Genomic DNA, 22808 nt, shown 5'->3' on the forward strand with positions numbered 1-22808 from the left:
TAAAATAGAAGACCCATAATATATATCGATCTTACGACATCGTAAAATTGGACCCAGCTCAACAACTTGTGATGTTATGATCATAATTTGTTATAAGTTTTTTCTTTTAGATATGTGATCAGGGATCTTAAACACATGATACATAAAATAAGAAACCTAAAAAAAAACATAAACATCCTTTAAAACAACTTTCCCTTCTTAAATTGATACATGATGGTGTGAAGTCAGAATCTTGCTAACAAGAGGTTGAATGAGAAGCCAACTCACAAACCAATATGGCGTGATACTTTTTTGGAGTAGTTTGTTCATCCCCATGGTGATCAAGAGATGATTTACCAGTATCATCTGAAATAGTCAAAATTGTAGCAGTTGTCCACGTTTTTCTAACATGCCAAGGTTTCCCACACTAATAGCAAGTCTTTCCAGAGACTGAGCTACGAAGGGGCACCTCCTTATTTATGATCACAACAATATATTCCAAGAACTTAAATGTTTTTTCAAAAGCCATAAAAATATCTTCGTCAACAGATCCCCTTATGTTGCATTCCTAATTAAACAAATTGTTTAACAATCTTTTAAGACAATACAACTTCTTACTCTTAACATGACGTTTCTTGTTTTTAACAATTGCAGAGGACTTTTTAATTTTTCCCATAGATCATTTACAATCACTCATGATATTATAAATCTTAAGTGACTCGAGATCATCCTGTGAGACACTAAGTCTTGAGGAGAACAAATCCTGAAGAATCTCTAAGGAATTCTGGTGTACGTCAATAGAGATTTCGTCTCTGTCCATATAATCAGAATGTTTCAAACACCGACTTATTAGGTATTAACGTGTTTTCCTGCTCTGATACCAATTAAAAACGCCCGGGGTACCAAAATACACCACCAACTTTTTCTTAGGCAATTTGTATGGACAAACTTAACACAACTGTGAGAGTAAAAACTCAATCAAGGAAAGTGCCTAGAGTTATGTCTCTTTCTCTCTTGTTGTTAGAACGTTTACATAATTGAATCCGTGAACCTAACTACAAAGAGAGTTCTTGGACGGTACCAATGACCAATGTCTAAGGATCAATCAAATCTTATCTAACTAACAAGGTTGGACCTAGCTACTCTGATTGATCAACGCAAAACCTGTGATATTTCAGTTATAAAGATAAACAATAAAATGCGGAAAAAGAAATAACACAGACACCAGAAATTTTTTTAACGAGGAAACCGTAAATGCAGGAAGAACCTCGGGACCTAGTCCAGATTGAACAACAAAATGTATTAAGCCGCTACATACACTATCCCACTACCAATTACTTCGGTCTGGAATGTAGTTGAGACCGAACTCAGTCTCCCGCTGATTTAGGTACAATCGCGCTCCTTACCTCTTGAACCCCATCAGGACTCCACGCAGTTGATTCCCTTAGACGGTCTCATACCAACTAAGAGTTGATTCGACTCAATTGAAGACTTCAAACTAAATCTGCCTCCCACATATTAAACCTATTATTGATTTCCTGATTTACTATCTAAACGGATGATCAGATCAAACGATAGATCCAGGTGATGGAGATCAATAACAACTTAGACAAAAGTCTGGCTATGCTCCCGGACTTATGCAACCCGAAGTGTAGCCTAGATTATTATTCACCTCACAAGTATAAAACTTACGGAATCAACAAAGTATGAGACGAAAAGACTTTGTCGATTACTATCTATCTTGATTGATGGAGCAAGGCTCTATAACAATCAAAATCAGGATACTCAAGTTATCAAGATAAAAAATAACTGGACCTGGATTCATGAATCCCAATGAAGTCTTTGTATTCGCTAAACCTTAAAGGGTTTCTAGAGAGGATGACTCTAGATACAACTAGGACACACCAAAAAGTAGTGTCAGGATTCAAAAATCCTAGTTGCCAAGAGTTCCTCTTATATAGACTTCAAAGTCTAGGTTGCTTTAGGTTTAAGCTAAGATAGCTTTGGAACCAAGCAAACAATACTCACCGATAGATGAAAGATTTGAATCTTATTCGCATATATAAGATATACACTATGGTTAGGTAAACCATAACTGAACCGTGTATAAAGACCATGTTCAACATGGTTAATTGGCCGATTTGAATATAAATACTTAACACTCAATTTCATGTTCACTAAGACATTAATATTAAGTCACAATCATGTGATCAAATGAGTCTAGTGTTAATTAGAAAATTGGGTTTCAGGGATTTGGTCTGTTTTAATCAAGCTCTACTAGCAAAAGTTGCTTGGAGATTATGTCAACAACAAGATCAGTTGTGGGCTTCTGCTCTAAAGAAAATATATTTTCCAACAATCAACATTACATGAAAAGAAGAAAAAGGATTCTACTTGGGCATGGAAAAGTATACAAGGAAGCATGGAGTTTGTCAAGAAACACAGTTTCTGGATTGTGGGAGATGGAACAAGCATTCGAACTTGGAATAAAAATTGGATACAGGGTATGCTTAATCCACCCATGGCAGCTGTTAGTGATGATAAGGAAAAGAATTATGCTAAGGTAAATAATCTAATTGACCCTCAAATAACGAGTTGGAAAGTTGATTTGATACGAAGACTTTTTGCACAACCTGATGCTGAAAGAATACTTCAATCTCGAATCACTACAATCATTGCAGACAGATTGGTATGGACTGTAACTCGTAATGGCAAATTCACGGTCAAATCAGCATATAACAAGTTGGTAGATATCAGAACAAACAGGCAGGAGATATATGATGAAGACAAAGCAAAGGTGTACAAGAAAATTTGGGCAATTGATACACTTCCGCGAGTCAAGCACTTTATATGGAAGTGTTTCAATGACATCGTGCCTAGTAATGAAAGAATGGAAAAACCAATGCAGTAGAGTGGTCAAAACTGCAAGATATGCAATCAGGTTATAGAAACAACATCTCACATTCTATGGGAATGCCCTTTATCAAGAGCAGTCATGTTATCTACTTCAGGAGCTAGTAGAAGTGTACAAATAGCCAATAATTCTGTAAGTGATTGGATTAATAGTCGGTTTGAGGATGAGATGAATGCTTTGGATTATGATTGGGTAAAAAAATGGCTACTACGGTTTGGGAGATCTGGAAAGCACGCTGTAAATCTGTGTTTGAGAATGTTAAACCAAACCCAATACAAGTAATAAAGAATATACAGCAACTGAACCTGGTAACGAGTAAGAAGATGAAAAAGAAGGAAACTCATGCATACAACAGAGCAGCCGCAAGCAATAATTCAGTCCAGATTCATTGGATTCCGCCTGGCAACCCATATTTTTCTAGATGAATGTGGTTAAGACAAAAGTGTTCATATGGCTCACTTCAGTTAACTATGATTGAGCCAACTCAGTATACACGTTTAGGTACGGTTACCCATATCTAAATGAAGGTATATTTAATTTGTGTATAACAAGCGAAGACCATTTAACAGTAGAGAGATATTGCTTTGATTTTAAGCACACTTAGCTTGAATCTTAAATCAGGTTTTCATCTAACGGTGAAATACTATGTAAGGGAGAACTCTAGCAACTGGAAAACCTAATCCCGACACTTTCCTGTGTCTTAGTTGCGACTAGAGTCGATTCTCCTTTAACCTAGGTTTTTCCAAAACCATTATAGGTTAACGACTTGAAGACTTCATTTGGGATTCGTGAAGCCAGACCCAATTATTTTCTCTGTAGTTGCATATTCTGATCTTACTTGTTCTATCATATTGATTTTTATCTTCTCTAAGATTTGATCGAGATTTATCTCCTATAGGTAAGATATAAAAATTATTCACAAATCTCTTCGTCTCATTCTTTGTGATTCCACAATAACTTTTTCTACTACCATATAGTTAAGTTATTGTGAGTTGATTGATATTTCTAGGTTTCTCTTCGGGAGTATAAGACCGGATTATAAATTGGTTCCTGTTCACCTTGATTTATCAAAAGACGGAACAAAACTTCATAGGTAATGTGGGAGACAGATTTATCTATCAGAATAGACTTATCTGCGGGAGACAGATTTGTTTATAAGTCTTCGACTTTGGGTCGTAAAAACGCTTAGTTGTAGGTGAGATCATCTAAGGGAATTATGGCGTGGTTCAAGAGGCGTAAGGAATGAGACTGTGCCTTAATCAGTGCGGGACTTGATTAGGGATCAACTACATTCCAGTCCGAAGTTATCTTGTAGTAGTCTAGTGTCTGTAGCGGCTTAATATAGTGTGGTGTTCAAATCTGGACTAGGTCCCCGGGTTTTTTTGCATTTGCAGTTTCCTCGTTAACAAAACTTCTGGTGTCTGTGTTTTTTTTCCCCGCAATATATTTGTTTATATAATTGAAATATCACAGGTTGTGCGCAGTTAAATCAATTGATAAATCCGACCTTGATTGTTGGATAGTAATTGATTGGCACTTGGGTATTGGTCTTTGGTATCGTCCAAGTTATTTCACATATCAATCGGGCTCACAGATTTCTATCTGTTCGATTGCAGATTGTATTGAGAAATTGAGATATAACTCTTTGGTATATTTGTTGATTGAGCTCGTTTTTTAAGTTGGTGCTCTCTTTGGAGTTAGTCCATACAGATTGTTGAATGAATTATTGGGTGTGGTTGTTACACCCCCGCTTTTTCACGTTCTAAATGGATGATCAGATCGAACGATGAATCTAGGTGATGGAAATCGATAGCAACTTAGACAAAGTATCTACATCCTCAAAACCCGGACTTATGCAACCCGAAGTGCAGCCTAGATTATTATTCACCTCACAAGTATAAAACTTGCGGAATCAACAAAGTATGAGACGAAGAGACTTTGTTGATTACTATTTATCTTGATTGATGGAGCAAGGCTCTACAAACAATCCCAATGAAGTCTTTGTAGTCGCTAAACCTTAAAAGGGTTTCTAGATAGGACGATTCTAGATACAACTAGCACACACAAAAAGGTAGTGTCAGGATTCAAGGATCCCAGTTGCCAAGAGTTCCCCTTGTATGGACTTCAAAGCCTAGGTTGCTTTAGGTTTAAGATAAGATAGCTTTGGAACCTAGCAAACAATATTCACCGTTAGATGAAAGCTTTGAATCTTATTCACATATATAAGATATACACTATCGTTAGGTAAACCATAACCGAACTGTGTATAAATACTATGTTCAACATGGTTAGCCGAAACTAGCCGATTTGAACGTAAAAGCTTAACACTCGTTTTCATGTTCACTAAGACATTAATATTGAGTCACAATCATGTGATCAAATGAGTCTAGTGTTAATTATAGAAAATTACTTCATAGAAATAATTTAATCGCAATTGGATCATAATCGACATAGTATGTAAATGTACAAAGTACAATTACTTGAATCGTTCGTGAATCGGCTGAGTCACAATACGCGGACCGGTTTGCAAACTTGTATGCAATAACCGAGTTCCAGAGTCTATATAACTTCTCAGTTTATAAATAGGTTTGCAAATTTATGTAATTAACGAGTTCCGGACTCTTCAGAACTTTTTAGTTCACGTACCAGTTTGCAAACTTGGAACCAACTCAAGGTTCTAGAGTCTACAAAACCTTTTTATTTCACATACCGGTTTTCAAAATCAAGATATTTGTCGGTTCCGGAGTTCACATAACATTCAGCCTGCGTACCGGTTTGGGTACTAAATTGGTTCTAGATAATATAACTGTTTTGGCTCGCATACCGCTTTGATTATTTTAACCCGGTTCCCTTACCACAATTCCACAATGGTTTGTATACGAATATATATACCTATCTGGGTCAAGAAACAAGCAGATTTTCCCATTATGTACATACGAGTATGCATATCACACAAATCTGAAAGTCGATATATAACTACTCCTCTACGTGTACGAATACATATAATACGGCTTCATACATATAACAGTTTTCTCAGTTTGTAAGATTGATATAACTGTCTTGTATTCCGAATATAGTAGTTCTATATTTCTCTAAATCGATTCGAAACATTCCTGAATAACATTAATGACACATATATATCACTGTTCCAGGCCATTTTCGAATGATAAACTTGAATCATGATTTGGTTATGAACAATAAATTGTTCTCCACCGAAATTGATCAAGTATGAACAAATGTTCATTAAGATTAGTCGTTATATATCTAGAAATTCGTAAACTAAATAATTAGTTCTCGACTCGAAATTCTTGTCTATGCAAGCTAGTCTAATTAGTTATCCGACAATCGTCTTAAAGATAGAAAAAGGAATATAACTTGAAAAATAGGTGGTTCAGTCTTCACTTACCTTTTGTTAATGAAGTTCTCCAAAAGCTTTGGTTGATCTTCGCCTTCAAACGGTAGAACGCAAATGATGACTGGTTCGTTTCTAAACTCCACTATCCTAGACCGATACTTACTAATTATAGACTAGAAATCAAGATATAGTTTTGAAAACTAAATTTGACAACAAGCTTGATATAGCAACACTTGTGAGTTCGACCGAGCAATGTGATCGAATTTTAGATAGTGGTAAATAAGGTTGTCGTTCACTCGGACTTTGTTGAGATTGATTCTAGGCTTAAATATGAAAATACTAAAAATAAGAAAATATATAAAAAATATGTCACAGGATAAAGAATTTACTGGGACTCAGGATTTCACTGTTTTTCATATTCAAGTGGTTCAGAAATTAGTCCTAGGCAATTATAGCTCAAAATAAAAGAAATATTAACTCTATTCTTTGCCAAAGTAGATTTCATAAAACATTAGTTGTAAGTTGTGAGCATGACGCATCAAAAGTAATCAAAACTAAGCATGCGACATCAGACAAAATAACAAATAATTAATTGAAATCATAAAACAATTAAATTCTATGCACATAGTTATAAAAGAATTAATTTAATTACCAGGTGGGTGAAAAACAGCTTCCTCCATCGTCCCAGTGATGGGTTTAGCTTCTCATGATGCAAACACACTCAAAAAGATAATTCATTGCTCAAAAGGTGCTTACAAGGATGATAATATGGGAGAAAATAATTTAAAACGGGTTTGTAACACTTATTTCTGTTACAAACCAGTTATTACAAAGAACGATATATGAGTATTGTCGCTGACACTGTAGCAACAACGACTGTTCTATGTGCGTGTTATGTTCTTCACAGCAGCAGAAAATGGCTATTCTCTGCAACTCGAAATTCCTAGCTCTGTAATGTGCTCAATTTCTCCCTAACTCTCCATCCCCTTATCTGACTATAAACTCAGCTATAAATACACCACAAGACCATCAATCTCTCGAGTAAATACCAGAAAATATCGTATTAAAGTTTAGGAGATTTTATTCTCCTTTCCTCTATTATACACGTCTGAGTTGTCCGAAACTTTTCAAACTCTCTCTGGATTGGATATAAACAAATTTTCAAAGAATATATCCTCTTAAATCCCACGTAACATGCTCTTATAACTCAAGTGTAATCCGAGAATATTTGTTACCCTGTTTAACGCAACAACCATTCATGGGCAGATTTTATTCCTTGTTTTCCTTCCAAAAACACGTCCTGCGACCTATTGATTAAGTGACAACATAATCGCAGCATAATATCCATGAAAATATCCCAGAAATCTTTCCCAAAATCTCGTGCAGTGGTGATGAAATATTTCCCGCCGAAAATGATTTTCAAATGAAGAAGAAGGGGGTGCCCCTATCCAGAGTAGGGGCGCCTTTAACAGCAGTGGTGCCTGGGGTGGCCCTTATCCAAAATGAGGGTGCCTTTAGTACTTTTCCGGGGGTGCCCGAGGAACTTTTCGAGACGAATTTTCCAAAAATGTTTATTTCCCAAAAATACCTACAAACACATAAAATACCATAATAAGTAAGAAAACGAGTACCAACAATATAGAACATTGAGGACAAATTAGACACAAAAATGTGTCTATGACAATGCTCTAGCAGTCTCCCCCTTTGTCAATTTTAGTGACAAAATTATTTAATATATGTGGATAAAAAAATAAAGTTTTGAAAAAACTCCTCGATCCACCATGTCTTCTTGATTTCCTTGGTTTCTCCAACTCTCCATGAACCCTTTGTTATTTCAAGTTGCAATGATTCTAAACGTGTTCAATTCAGCATCGTTGTTGTTGAAGAACCGATTCCATAGGGATAACAATTTTTTGAAAACAATTCTCAAGGGATACATTGACTTTGGGTCACATAAAAGTGATCAAAGTTGCATTTGGGTCACCAAGAAATTTTAATTAGAGTTTGGGTCACAAGACTTTGATCGACCGCGTTGATCGTTACTAAAATAATTTTATTTTAATGTAATTTGTATGCAATTAATCTAAACCGTTAGATGAAATGGGCGGTGATGAAGGTGGTTTTGTGTTTTTCTCCTCTCGGAGGATTTTTATCGAACAGTAGAGGTTCAGTTACCAAGTTTTGATGGATGTGTTTTTCCATCCCATCATTACAGTATACTGGTGATGATTTGATTGAATTAGCATCTGATCAAATTCTGCTACTGAACGATTTTCTTAAAGGAGTAAAGAAAACATTGGTAGGAATTAAAGAAAAGAAAAACTCAAGTCTTGCTTCTCAAATGACCACAACTTGAAGGAGCTCAAGTGGGTTTCCATGTATCTCGTGACAAATACTACCCGCTGTTAGTAAACTGTTTGAGCTAGGATACTAAAGGCAAGGTTGACTTGTTTCTTTCATGAGCAGACAAGGTGGAGCCGACCAAACTTATTCGATCCCTTGAACTTCCTTGTACGTATCTCGCCATTTACAGGCACCTTCTAGACTTACTTTAAAAAAAGAAATCGACTAACGCCCCAACCAAGATAATCATTAAATTAAAGTTAAACCAAATCTAACTGAAATTGGATCAATTAAAAAGTCTCAACTTAAGAGGAACCAGTTGTTGTGATACAAGTAAGTTATTATAATTAAAGTTCAGTTCATTTTTTTTTGTCGCTGTTGTAGTTATGCAAGACGCAGTAACATGAATTCATGAGCAGGTTAGAGGGAAAAAGACGAGGCTTATCTTCCCTAATGGAAGGGTAGATTTAGTAAATAAATATATCCCTAAGTTTTATTTGGTCATTTGAGTATTTAACTAATTTTCCTAGCTGTCAACGCGGTCAACAAAAATCTTGTGATCCAAACTCTAATTAAAATTTTTTGGTGACCCAAACGCAACTTTGGTCACTTTTATGTGACTCAAAGTCAAAATATCTCTATTCTTAATCTTTGTTATACAGAAACATAGTATATTATCTTCTCTCCAAAATTCAATTGTATCTCAACTCTGAAGTAATATTATGGTGATATGTTTTCCCCCCTTAATGAATACTTACATCTTTTGTTTAATATGTAAACCTATTGCTTAAATGATTCAGTCTCCCTTACATAATGATCCGTAAATCATACTCCCCCCGTTCCAATTTAGATGATATTTTGGGAGTTTTCACGCAGATTAAGAAATGGAGAGAGATACAAAAAAATCTATTTATGCCCTTGAGAAAAGTCTTCAAACATTAATTACTATTAATGTATTTAAAAATAAACTTATGGTTCCAAGAAAAATTGTGAGGGTTTCGTTGGTAGTTTTGTGGGAAAAATATGGAAACTCTCAAGTAATGTGGAACAAAAAAATAACCCTAAACACTCATGTAAAGTGGAACGAAGGAGTATGTATGTAGTATGAAACTACTAAATAATTCTCCCCTTTTTTGTCAATAAAATTAACAAAGGTACGAAAATCTCGGAATTGAAATGAATAAATCAAAAGATATCTCAAGTTTTAAGGAAGATAGAAATACTACATAATAACATAGTTAAAATGCAACTTCTCATACCAACTTATTTAGATGATATCACTTAGTAATAAATATTTAGCGCTCATCCTAGGAGATTAAAAAGATACAAGCATCCCCTTTATAATTCCACAACCACACTCCCCACAAAGATATTGCAATTAAGCACAAGTTCACTTAGAAGTCTCCCCCATAAAATGTCATTCTCGAGAAAACAACATGAGTGACCTTTCTTTCGTGAAAAAAAAGGATTTTGGACATTAACAAATCACAAGGATTTGTATCCATAGTATCGACATAAATAATCTCAAGGCCAGTTACGAATAACGAGACAATTTTACTCGATTTTACTCAACATAAGAGAATCTTACAGAGTGTGTCAAGCAGCAAAACACAGAAGTGTGATCACAAAAAGATCAATACTGCGAGAAAAATCTCAAAGAGTTTGTTCTATTTTTCGTTTATAAAAACATAATAGATTTAACTTCTGAGCATATATGAAATATTGGCTCGATTCACGAGAACGTAAAAACACAAATATTTCATAAGAATTTTGCAATAATTAAACCAATAATGATTACATACTGCAAGTTCATCTTCCAACAACTCTAGAATTTAAATAAATAAATCTAAAAACATGCAAGATGAAAAACGTTGGAAATAGCTATGTGTAATCACAATCTTTGCTATACCAAACTCTAGTTATCCTTTTCAAGAATAAAAGCCTCAAAAGAAGTTTCCTAGATAACAAAAGAAAAAAATAGTCAAAGGATTATTCATATTCTTCATCGTCAGAATCACCCATAGAAGCTTGAATTTTATCTATTTTGTCCTTGATATCGGGAAATTTTGTAGCAATCATACATAATTGTCTTTGCATACCTATTACCTTGGTGTTGATTTTGCAGATGTCTTTGTGAATTCTTTGAAGGATACTCAAGGTTTTTGTATTACAAGAACCGTCAAGGGGTGAAATAGAGGCCATTTTCCTTTTGTTCCCATTCGTTCTCATACGTTTGAACGTACTTTCATGAACTAAAGTGGGAGATCCAATGAATTTCCCAATTGGATCAATATCAAGTTCTTCACAAATGCATCCAATCAGATAAGGAAACCCTAATATCTTCTTGGATAGCGTCATTGATGCCATTTGAGAAATGATCAACCCACATATGTCAAGATTTTTAGTTCACGTTTTAAGGAAACAGACTAGCTCTCCAAAATCATGACTCCAATATGCATCCCCAATTTTGGATGGAAAAATGTTAGGGATACCCGACTTACCAAAAACCTTAAAAGGCATGCTAAGCTCCGAAGTAGGAAGCTTCTCATCTTTCCACAAAGTTCAAGAGAAACGGTTTCAAAGGATGGTGTTTCTTCTTTAGATCTTGGAAGTTTAAAATTACCAAGAGGAATATTTGTGAGATCCCAGATAAAATCTCGATTAACAAAAAATTTTCCTCCCCCAATCATTGATTAAAGATCATTTTATCGATATTAACATCATACATGTTCACATAAAACATTCTAGTAAGAAGATCGAACCCTCTCTCATATCCTTCTTCTAATTTCTTTTCTAGAATAATTTCTCTAGTTGCAATTCTTTCAAAGATCTCATTACAATCCATGTCAATAAAACATATCCTAGGTTCTTCAAGAATTTTCTTATGCTTAGATTTTTTTACTAACTCCTTTTGTTCTTTCCATATATAAAAAACAAATAGAAAATATTTGATCTTACTTAAATAGCTCATTTTAAAGATGATTGCTTGATTTCCTCCTTCTTGATGTACATCCTTGAAACAAACAGAAAGACCCAAAGATTCTGAATTAACAACTCAATTTATGAAGGCATCACACGGTTCGGAAACCCTAACCTCAATTTCTAATCCCGTTCATGAATTCATACAAGAAGAAGGAGTAGCGGAGTACGCGTACTCTTTTAATAAAGCCTTAATGGGTTTGGTTGGTTCGGGTGTGGGACTTCAAGTTCAAACACCACCACCACCACCCCCCATTTAATAAATAAATAAATAATATCATTCCGTCAGGAGATACAATCATACATGTTTTTAAATTCCGGGAAAATTCCAACAAAATTGATAAGATTATCAATTTCAATAAGATAATTAATCTTATTCTTAGCTCTATGGAAAAATTTCAAAGCACAAGAAAACGAATTGACAATCGCATAAAATAGAAGACCCATAATATATATCGATCTTACGACATCGTAAAATTGGACCCAGCTCAACAACTTGTGATGTTATGATCATAATTTGTTATAAGTTTTTTCTTTTAGATATGTGATCAGGGATCTTAAACACATGATACATAAAATAAGAAACCTAAAAAAAAAACATAAACATCCTTTAAAACAACTTTCCCTTCTTAAATTGATACATGATGGTGTGAAGTCAGAATCTTGCTAACAAGAGGTTGAATGAGAAGCCAACTCACAAACCAATATGGCGTGATACTTTTTTGGAGTAGTTTGTTCATCCCCATGGTGATCAAGAGATGATTTACCAGTATCATCTGAAATAGTCAAAATTGTAGCAGTTGTCCACGTTTTTCTAACATGCCAAGGTTTCCCACACTAATAGCAAGTCTTTCCAGAGACTGAGCTACGAAGGGGCACCTCCTTATTTATGATCACAACAATATATTCCAAGAACTTAAATGTTTTTTCAAAAGCCATAAAAATATCTTCGTCAACAGATCCCCTTATGTTGCATTCCTAATTAAACAAATTGTTTAACAATCTTTTAAGACAATACAACTTCTTACTCTTAACATGACGTTTCTTGTTTTTAACAATTGCAGAGGACTTTTTAATTTTTCCCATAGATCATTTACAATCACTCATGATATTATAAATCTTAAGTGACTCGAGATCATCCTGTGAGACACTAAGTCTTGAGGAGAACAAATCCTGAAGAATCTCTAAGGAATTCTGGTGTACGTCAATAGAGATTTCGTCTCTGTCCATATAATCAGAATGTTTCAAACACCGACTTATTAGGTATTAACGTGTTTTCCTGCTCTGATACCAATTAAAAACGCCCGGGGTACCAAAATACACCACCAACTTCTTCTTAGGCAATTTGTATGGACAAACTTAACACAACTGTGAGAGTAAAAACTCAATCAAGGAAAGTTCCTAGAGTTATGTCTCTTTCTCTCTTGTTGTTAGAACGTTTACATAATTGAATCCGTGAACCTAACTACAAAGGGAGTTCTTGGACGGTACCAATGACCAATGTCTAAGGATCAATCAAATCTTATCTAACTAACAAGGTTGGACCTAGCTACTCTGATTGATCAATGCAAAACCTGTGATATTTCAGTTATAAAGATAAACAATAAAATACGGAAAAAGAAATAACACAGACACCAGAAATTTTTTTAACGAGGAAACCGTAAATGCAGGAAGAACCTCGGGACCTAGTCCAGATTGAACACCAAACTGTATTAAGCCGCTACATACACTATCCCACTACCAATTACTTCGGTCTGGAATGTAGTTGAGACCGAACTCAGTCTCCCGCTGATTTAGGTACAATCGCGCTCCTTACCTCTTGAATCCCATCAGGACTCCACGCAGTTGATTCCCTTAGACGGTCTCATACCAACTAAGAGTTGATTCGACTCAATTGAAGACTTCAAACTAAATCTGCCTCCCACATATTAAACCTATTATTGATTTCCTGATTTACTATCTAAACGGATGATCAGATCAAACGATAGATCCAGGTGATGGAAATCAATAGCAACTTAGACAAAAGTCTGGCTATGCTCCCGGACTTATGCAACCCGAAGTGTAGCCTAGATTATTATTCACCTCACAAGTATAAAACTTACGGAATCAACAAAGTATGAGACGAAAAGACTTTGTCGATTACTATCTATCTTGATTGATGGAGCAAGGCTCTATAACAATCAAAATCAGGATACTCAAGTTATCAAGATAAAAAATAACTGGACCTGGATTCATGAATCCCAATGAAGTCTTTGTATTCGCTAAACCTTAAAGGGTTTCTAGAGAGGATGACTCTAGATACAACTAGGACACACCAAAAAGTAGTGTCAGGATTCAAAAATCCTAGTTGCCAAGAGTTCCTCTTATATAGACTTCAAAGTCTAGGTTGCTTTAGGTTTAAGCTAAGATAGCTTTGGAACCAAGCAAACAATACTCACCGATAGATGAAAGATTTGAATCTTATTCGCATATATAAGATATACACTATGGTTAGGTAAACCATAACTGAACCGTGTATAAAGACCATGTTCAACATGGTTAATTGGCCGATTTGAATATAAATACTTAACACTCAATTTCATGTTCACTAAGACATTAATATTAAGTCACAATCATGTGATCAAATGAGTCTAGTGTTAATTAGAAAATTGGGTTTCAGGGATTTGGTCTGTTTTAATCAAGCTCTACTAGCAAAAGTTGCTTGGAGATTATGTCAACAACAAGATCAGTTGTGGGCTTCTGCTCTAAAGAAAATATATTTTCCAACAATCAACATTACATGAAAAGAAGAAAAAGGATTCTACTTGGGCATGGAAAAGTATACAAGGAAGCATGGAGTTTGTCAAGAAACACAGTTTCTGGATTGTGGGAGATGGAACAAGCATTCGAACTTGGAATAAAAATTGGATACAGGGTATGCTTAATCCACCCATGGCAGCTGTTAGTGATGATAAGGAAAAGAATTATGCTAAGGTAAATAATCTAATTGACCCTCAAATAACGAGTTGGAAAGTTGATTTGATACGAAGACTTTTTGCACAACCTGATGCTGAAAGAATACTTCAATCTCGAATCACTACAATCATTGCAGACAGATTGGTATGGACTGTAACTCGTAATGGCAAATTCACGGTCAAATCAGCATATAACAAGTTGGTAGATATCAGAACAAACAGGCAGGAGATATATGATGAAGACAAAGCAAAGGTGTACAAGAAAATTTGGGCAATTGATACACTTCCGCGAGTCAAGCACTTTATATGGAAGTGTTTCAATGACATCGTGCCTAGTAATGAAAGAATGGAAAAACCAATGCAGTAGAGTGGTCAAAACTGCAAGATATGCAATCAGGTTATAGAAACAACATCTCACATTCTATGGGAATGCCCTTTATCAAGAGCAGTCATGTTATCTACTTCAGGAGCTAGTAGAAGTGTACAAATAGCCAATAATTCTGTAAGTGATTGGATTAATAGTCGGTTTGAGGATGAGATGAATGCTTTGGATTATGATTGGGTAAAAAAATGGCTAATACGGTTTGGGAGATCTGGAAAGCACGCTGTAAATCTGTGTTTGAGAATGTTAAACCAAACCCAATACAAGTAATAAAGAATATACAGCAACTGAACCTGGTAACGAGTAAGAAGATGAAAAAGAAGGAAACTCATGCATACAACAGAGCAGCCGCAAGCAATAATTCAGTCCAGATTCATTGGATTCCGCCTGGCAACCCATATTTTTCTATTTTTTGTGATGCAACTTTTAAAAAAACTGATAAAAACCACTCAGGCATTGAACTAATTCTTCGTAATTTTGCAGGAAATTTTGAGCAAGCAAATTGTGCCTATGCAGACGGATACTTAAATGTGGAACATGCAGAATGTGAGGGATTGCTGCAAGCTATGGAATGGGATGAAGATCTCAACTTACAGTATGTAAGTTTGAGATAGTTGTAGTGGAAGCAGTGACTCAAGACCTTGACAAAGCATCTTGGGAGAACCATTCTATTATTTTAGATATTAGGACTAAACTTTGCAACCATCCTCTGTGGAGGTGCAAGTTTATTATGAGAGAATGAAATAAGCCAGCAAACTTCTTGGCTAAACATGCCAGAATTTTCAGAGTTTATAAGACTTGGCAAGATTTCCCATAAAATTTCGTTGCCAGTGTAATTTGGGAGGATGCACATTCTGTACCCCATCTCATTGAGCATAAAATTTTGTTTTGCATCACGAAAAAGAAAGAACTATGATTTTGGGCATACTGAAATCTTATTAGGCATACTGAATAAAGACAAAAAAGGATGTGAAATAACAAAATCAGATATCCCCTTAACCAATTTCTTTTAATGGCAAATCTACCCTTCGTATTAGTGCTAGTAACCTGGATTAGTGATTAAAACTTTTGTTTAGTGATTAAGATAATTTTCAGAATTATAAAGGTTTGTTTAGATGAAAAAATTTGGGGAAAAAAAATCAAAGTTTTTATTGAGAAGGAGAAAGTGAGAAAAATTTTATTCTTGATTTAATGGAGGATGAGGAGGGTCATTCTTCATCTAAAAACCTAGGAAAATACATATCAACTACAACAATGATCCAGAAATGGATGATTTCTTAGATTGTGAGAATGATTTTACACAAACTCAAACTCAAACTCAAGATGATGATTTTTATGAGCCAAATCCATATGATGAATACATAGATGAGGAACCCAATGCTTCTAACACACATGTACACTTTTATTTTATGTTTAATCTCACTTTTGTAGCTTGAAATCATCAAAAAATTATATTTTTCATCATGGTTCGGCGAACCAGGACTATGTTCGGCTTAAAAATATAAGTCGAACCCACTAAATTGATGAACAGTTCGGCTAACTGAATTTGTTAACGTTATACGCCGAACCTTCATTTTCCAACTTCCAACCTATTTGAAAGATCCTAGTTCGGCTTATATTAAAGTCTAATAACAAGCCGAACTTATTCCTGAGAGTTAGGTTCGGTTCTCACTCTAAATATCGTATCAGCCGAACTATATATTTTTCCAAATTCGGCTCATATTCAAAAAATCACATCAGCCGAACAAGATACTGATTTTCCATGAAACACTTAAATTCATACACGTTTAGGGGTTAGGCTTTTTATTACATATGTTTTCTATTGTGCAGCCTTTTCATAGGATGAACCAAACAAAAAAAGTGGAAATTACTAAAAATGTTAAGAAAGTAAAGTCTAATGATGGAGAATACCAATGGTCCATATTAAACTAATTAAAATCAATTATATCTTATCTTCAACTTCAAGATAATGAAAAGACAAACACAATGCAAAAAGAATGAGGTCATTCCGACATCGGACGAAAAAGTTATGGCCAAAACAAGATCGAAAAACTTGAGTGTGCAAAGAGAAGGTTCGGCTGATAACTCAACAACACGAGCTAGCCAAACCTAAAGCCTGCAAATCAATATTTTCTAAGTGTTTACAAAGAGAGGTTCGGCTTGAAAGTGATCTAATCGAGTCATCCGAACCTGACAACCACCTGGAGTAAATTTCACTTCTCAGGTTCGGCCGGGAAGGTTTGCAAGGTATTAGCCGAACCTGACACTATTCTGGGACGTATTCAATACACATTTTGGGGTCCGGCTAAAAATTGACATTTACCGTTTAGCCGAACTGTTCATAGACACTTTCAGGGAGAAATTTCAAGAACAGTTCGGCTCAAAACTCAACTCAATTATCAGCCGAACCCGCTACTGTAACCGTCAAAAACCCTAAGTTTTTAGCAATTTAACCCATTCAATCCATGAAAAACAACAAATAAAAGATTAGGTTTGTAGGGAATACCTTCTTATCCTCATTTCAGTATTTGGAGCTTCAAATGGTTGAATTTCCGATTCAATTTCCGGTTCAATTATAGTTTTTACACCTTCATCTTCAATTGGTTCTTCTTCTTTAATTCATGGATTGGAAGAGGATTTAGAACACCTGACGTTTGCTTTTTTCTTTGTACGATCCATTATATAGTTCAATTTAACCGACGATTGAATTTTCACGAATCGATAATTAATTACAGTGATGAAAAAAAATCTGAGAGAAAAGGAAGGTGGTTTAGTTAGAGGAAGAAGAAGAGATGTTTAGGATAGTTTATTTTTTGATTTTATATTGAACTACCCAATAGACATCCCTTATAAGGTCACCTAGGATGGGAAAACTATTTTGTATGCCTTGAAAGTTTTTGGTATGCCTAAAATCATAGTTCAAAAGAAAGTGTAAATAAAATAGGGGACTTTATTGTATTGGACTTGGGCCCTCGTGTGTCATCCAACAAGAGAGGAAGGAGCACATGACTCAGAAGTAAGCAGCTAGATTTTAAGACCTGGAAGTGACGATCATGAAGGGGGAGTTGGATTTTGCATTTGGCATGAATCAATATCAGTAGCCTACTACCATGCGCAATTACGCCGAGGATATGATTGTAGGAACCTTTTTTAGTCTCGCATACCAGGAATGGAACCTACTACCATGCGCAATTACACCGGCAGTGTAGTAAGAGATAAATGCAAGGGTATGCTACGGCAATAGAAGATTTAATTCCAGATTTAGAAGCTTTATTGGCATTATTGTTTCATTAGGAGGGTTTCGTAGACTAGCCACTGTTCTAAAGTGGGTTGTTTCTTCTTTTATCAATCCTTCTTCCTCAGAAGAAAAAGAAGTCGTTTGATGTCTCAATCAAAAAAAACTAAATCAGCTCTATGCAAAAATGAAACTCTTTTATGTGAGAAACAGAACGCTTTGTTGGAAAACCAGTCACATTTGTTTGAAAAACCAGTCGCATTTCTCTGAAAACAAGAAACAGACTTCATTGAAACCAGAAATACCATGGGTTTAACCTATGATCACGACTTCAAAGGCCCTAAGAAGCCAAATCATAACAACATTTATATCATAATTGCTTCAATACTTGTAATTTTGATTCTGTTTGCTTTATGCTGGATCATCATTAAGAAATGCACCCCCCGGAGAAGAAATCAGAGGAAGATTCATCCTGCAGAGATTGAAATGGTGGAGATGAACAATGGTCAAGTTTGATGAAGAGAACAGCAACAGCAATATATTAAATTTGGTAATGTTGTTTTCAAGGATTATATATTCAAATACTTGTAAGAACCCACTTTGATGATCAATTTTAAAAAATTTCTTGTTAAATGAATCTTCTTTTATAATTCTGATCAATTTCACACTTTGCTGATCTTCTACTCTGTTTTTCTGTTGTTTTGAGAAGTGTCTATCTTCTACTCTGTTTTTCTGTTGTTTTGAGAAGTGTGTCTATGGGAGAAAGTAGACAGTCTATATAATACATGGTTATGATATGATAATGGTTTGATTTAATTAATCAAGCACAATGGTTTAATTAAGGCCACGAAGAACAATAATTAGTAATTAGTTTACTAGTGTAAGGCTGAAGGCCCTTATGTTTTACTTCTGTTGATTTTTTTTTCTTTCAGAGAAGTAGATTTTTTTTTCTCGAAAAGCTTTAATTATACAGATAAAAAAACCAGAGTTGGAACCGGACACACGGTTACAGGACTGACACAGTACCGAAGTTTCAGCAATTTTTGGTGAATCCAACAGATCACAGATACAATCAAAACACATAAACAGTCACAAAACCTGATCGACATTTATCTCGTTCTTGCTAACAAAATTTTCAGCTGAAGTTCTTTTGGAGCATTTTTCTCCTCGACTTAAGCTGCAAACTTTGCAGAGCTCAGTACGGTTTGAATTTCCTTGCAGCTCTCAGCTGCTGTATCCGCTTTCTATCCTGCTCGAATTTGCTCTGTAACATCATAACCTCTGCAAAAGGAATTTAAATAGTTTTTTACCTCATGTTTTAGTAAAAATCACAAAGTAAATGACTGACAGCAGTAAATTTAAGAAAGATGGTGAATCAGCAATGGATGAGAGCATAAATTTTGAGGTCCGACAGAACAGCAGATTCTCGTCAAAGCTGAGACATTGAGAGAGGGGTTTATCTATGTGCATACTCTCCAATCGGCTTCAAGGAAAAGAAGAAGATCTTTTTCTAGCTGAGGGGATTAATCTCAAAGGCATGCAACTGTACGTTTGATTGCACGTGCGTCAAAAAGAACTTGAATGGACGCTAAGATTCTGAGCATCAAAGGTCATTACATCTCCTTTTTCTTCATTTTGTATCTGACACCGAATTGTTATACTCTTTCCTTGAAGAAACATGATGGGCCTAAAGAAAGGACACCACTTGCACATGTAGAAACAATTAATGGTCTCATGGAGGTGGGAGTTGTGTGGGGATGGCTAGAAAACAATATGAAGACTGGGAAAACATATTCTTCGGGAGTATACTACCTCAAAGTGCCAACAACAAAGCAACATTTTTTGGGCATGAACAAGTCTTCATTTTTTAAATATAGTATGCAGTGGGAAATGGGCAATGGCTGATCAAGACAATTTGAGACGTATTCTATATGATTAACTGAAAAATGTTAAAAAACAAACTTCAGAATGTTATAACTGAAACATCAAACATGATAAGCATACTCAAGACAGTTTCAGCAACTTCAGTTTTTGGACCGAGGAAACATTTTCAAATCCTTGGGGCTCGATTCCATCATAAAAAGTAGGCAGTGGGGAGTTAAGGCTAGCAAAGATTTTATGTGCTATCGTTGTGTCAATAGCTTTAAGCTTTGGATAAAGTTGTGGCGAGAAAACTTGTTTCTCCTCCAAATAACAGAAGGAAAAGAAATCGAGAGACAGTTCAGGAAACATAACATACCATTCCTTTGGGCATCTCTTTTCTGGAATCTGTAGAAATCAATACCAACTTCTTTGTGCTTCTTTTTGGCCATTTTATCTAGCACTGCAGCTTGTGAAACAGAGCCCACCGCAGTTCCACTTTCAGAATCTGTTGTCTTTTTCCTTCCTTTGTGGTGTTTGACAACAACAAAGCCATCATCCGTAACGCGGTCTTCTCTTTCTTGCCTTTCCTGTATAACCCGGAAAGGTGTGGGTTAAAACCGAAAGTCAAGGCTGACTGATATTATAAGCTAAAAGGATTCTGCGAACTGCATTTCATTTCTTCCCATAAATGGTACAGGAATTTGTCGCTGATGGTTATTATCAATATTTTACAGCACGATGAGCTTGTTCAGCCAACCAAAAAAACGCATCGTATAAAAATAAACGAACGTCTATTTCCAAAGAAAGGACAAACAGAAATACTATTTAAAAAAAAAGGAGAGTAAAAGCACCTCTCTCTCCTGTTTGCCATGAGAAATCATAAACTCATCAATCTGTCTTTGCAGTATTTCCAACCCTGGCCTACTTCGATGGTATTCAGTCATCCACTCTATAACATTGAAAAGAAAAGCAAGACAAATTATAATTCTTGATGTTTAAGGGGTGTTATTGTTATAAGGATAAACCTAATATCACTCAATGAAAATATATAGCATATTTAATTTCGAACAAAGATCATAAGCCATACTGTTCATCCCTTTGGAGCAATCACCATCCCATGAAGAGATATGATAAACCTCGTCCGCTTGAGATTCATTTCTTTTCGACGTAAGCTTACTAGTTTTCTTTGACAAAACGAGATCCTTCGTTTTTTTCTTTGCAGCTTTTATAGACTTATCTTTCTTTGTCTTCCCTAGTAATTCCTCAGACTTATCTGCCACAAATACAATAAATATGTCTACATCAAAGGGTCCACAGCACAAGCTTAACTTTTATGTTCCAATGAACCAACATCATTGGAATAGAGAATATCAGGCTTAACCCTATCCACCTGTAACATGTGATTGTTTAGAAATATCATTACTGGTATGGGTTTCTGATTGCCTCGAATCTTTTGCAAGACTCGGGCAAATCCATCCCATAACCTGAGAAATTGTGGATGCAATTTAACATCATATAAGAACCTTGCCCATTAATGCAATTTTTTCGAAGAGAAGAAGTGCTGGGAAGTGGAGGCTATGTGCGAGAATAACATTATCTAAGAACCTTGCCCATCAATGTAATTTTTCGAAGATAAAAAGTGCTGGGAAATGGAGGCTATGTGTGAAGGTGGACAAACAAGGAAGGAAAAAACGTTGGCACTGGCCAACCTAAGTACTCAACAAACCACAAAAATTCAGGTGCTAATACCGGCGTTTGTTACCAGCACTTCCAATATGCACTATAATTCCATCATTGAGAACTTATGAAACAGACTGAACAACTTAATTATCAGCATCCAAGTAAGTCTACTATTTGAGATAACAAAAACAAGGTCAATCCCATAAAACATGACAAATAGGTTGCACTCCAGACTAAAGAAGAGATTATTCAGCTTTGCAAATTCAAGCTTCAAAATACCATTCTCCGCGAAGCAGATGTTATCAACTAACCTTCAGTTTCAATATCCTTTTTCTTTTTCTTCTTTCCATCCAATTTGCTCCCCTTTTTCTCTAGGGCAAATGTTATCTCTTCTGCAAACAAACAAAAGCAAGCAGTCACATTTCAAACAAAATTGTACTAGTAAATTCTACACAAGGGCATGTCTCCCACTAGTTATCAGTATGTTACAAACATTCATCTCAATTGAATATCAATAATACCATTCTCAAGCCAAAGCAGAATCTCAATCATTGGGAAAACCTATTGATTTCGTTCAAATGCTTGTATTCACAATCTAATACATATATGCCATTGCCCCTTTCATCTAATCTAAATCAACAGAAAATGCTAATCCAATTATCAAAAGATTTTTCTGGTTTCCAATTATCAACAGATTGTAAATTTACCATTATCAACAACTTTGAGAGTCTTCTTCTTCTTGGATAACTTCTTAGGTTTTGACTTTGCAGCTAACGCCTTTAACTTGTCCTTCCTCTTCAAGTCCTTTTCAGTAATAACCCTCTTGCTTCCCATCTTTTTCTCTCTTTTCTCTGCAACAAATATTATCTCCAATGGTTTTTTTTCAAGGTTTTTATTTTTTCACTCGGAGTTTCCTCAAGGTTTTAGCTTTTTAGGGTTTAATGGAGAAAGAACGGATGGTTTTTCGGATTTCGGATAAATTGGACTCGGAAATGGATGAGACGACATCCAAACGTCCGTTTACTTGTTGTTGAGGATATTTCGACCCAAGTCAATTTAGGGTTGATCTGTTATAATAAACGGTTGACAACAGCTGAAAACGTATTAACGGTCCAGATAATCTT

At 35.4% G+C, this 22808-nt stretch overlaps 1 protein-coding gene across 1 annotated transcript; it reads right to left on the reverse strand.

Moving 5' to 3' along the window:
• Positions 1–19294: 19294 nt before the first annotated feature.
• Positions 19295–22664, reverse strand: LOC113273936 (ribosomal RNA-processing protein 7 homolog A-like). The gene is made up of 6 exons (XM_026523501.1): positions 22392–22664; positions 21996–22076; positions 21092–21277; positions 20856–20953; positions 20381–20591; positions 19295–19422 (listed from the first exon to the last, which is right to left on the reverse strand). Exons 1-6 carry the CDS (start codon positions 22516–22518, stop codon positions 19337–19339), a joined length of 789 nt encoding a protein of 262 aa, XP_026379286.1. The 5' UTR covers positions 22519–22664; the 3' UTR covers positions 19295–19336.
• Between the last annotated feature and the right edge of the window lie 144 nt (positions 22665–22808).

The sequence above is a fragment of the Papaver somniferum genome, chromosome 4 (genome assembly GCF_003573695.1).
Source record: "Papaver somniferum cultivar HN1 chromosome 4, ASM357369v1, whole genome shotgun sequence".
NCBI lineage: Eukaryota > Viridiplantae > Streptophyta > Magnoliopsida > Ranunculales > Papaveraceae > Papaver > Papaver somniferum.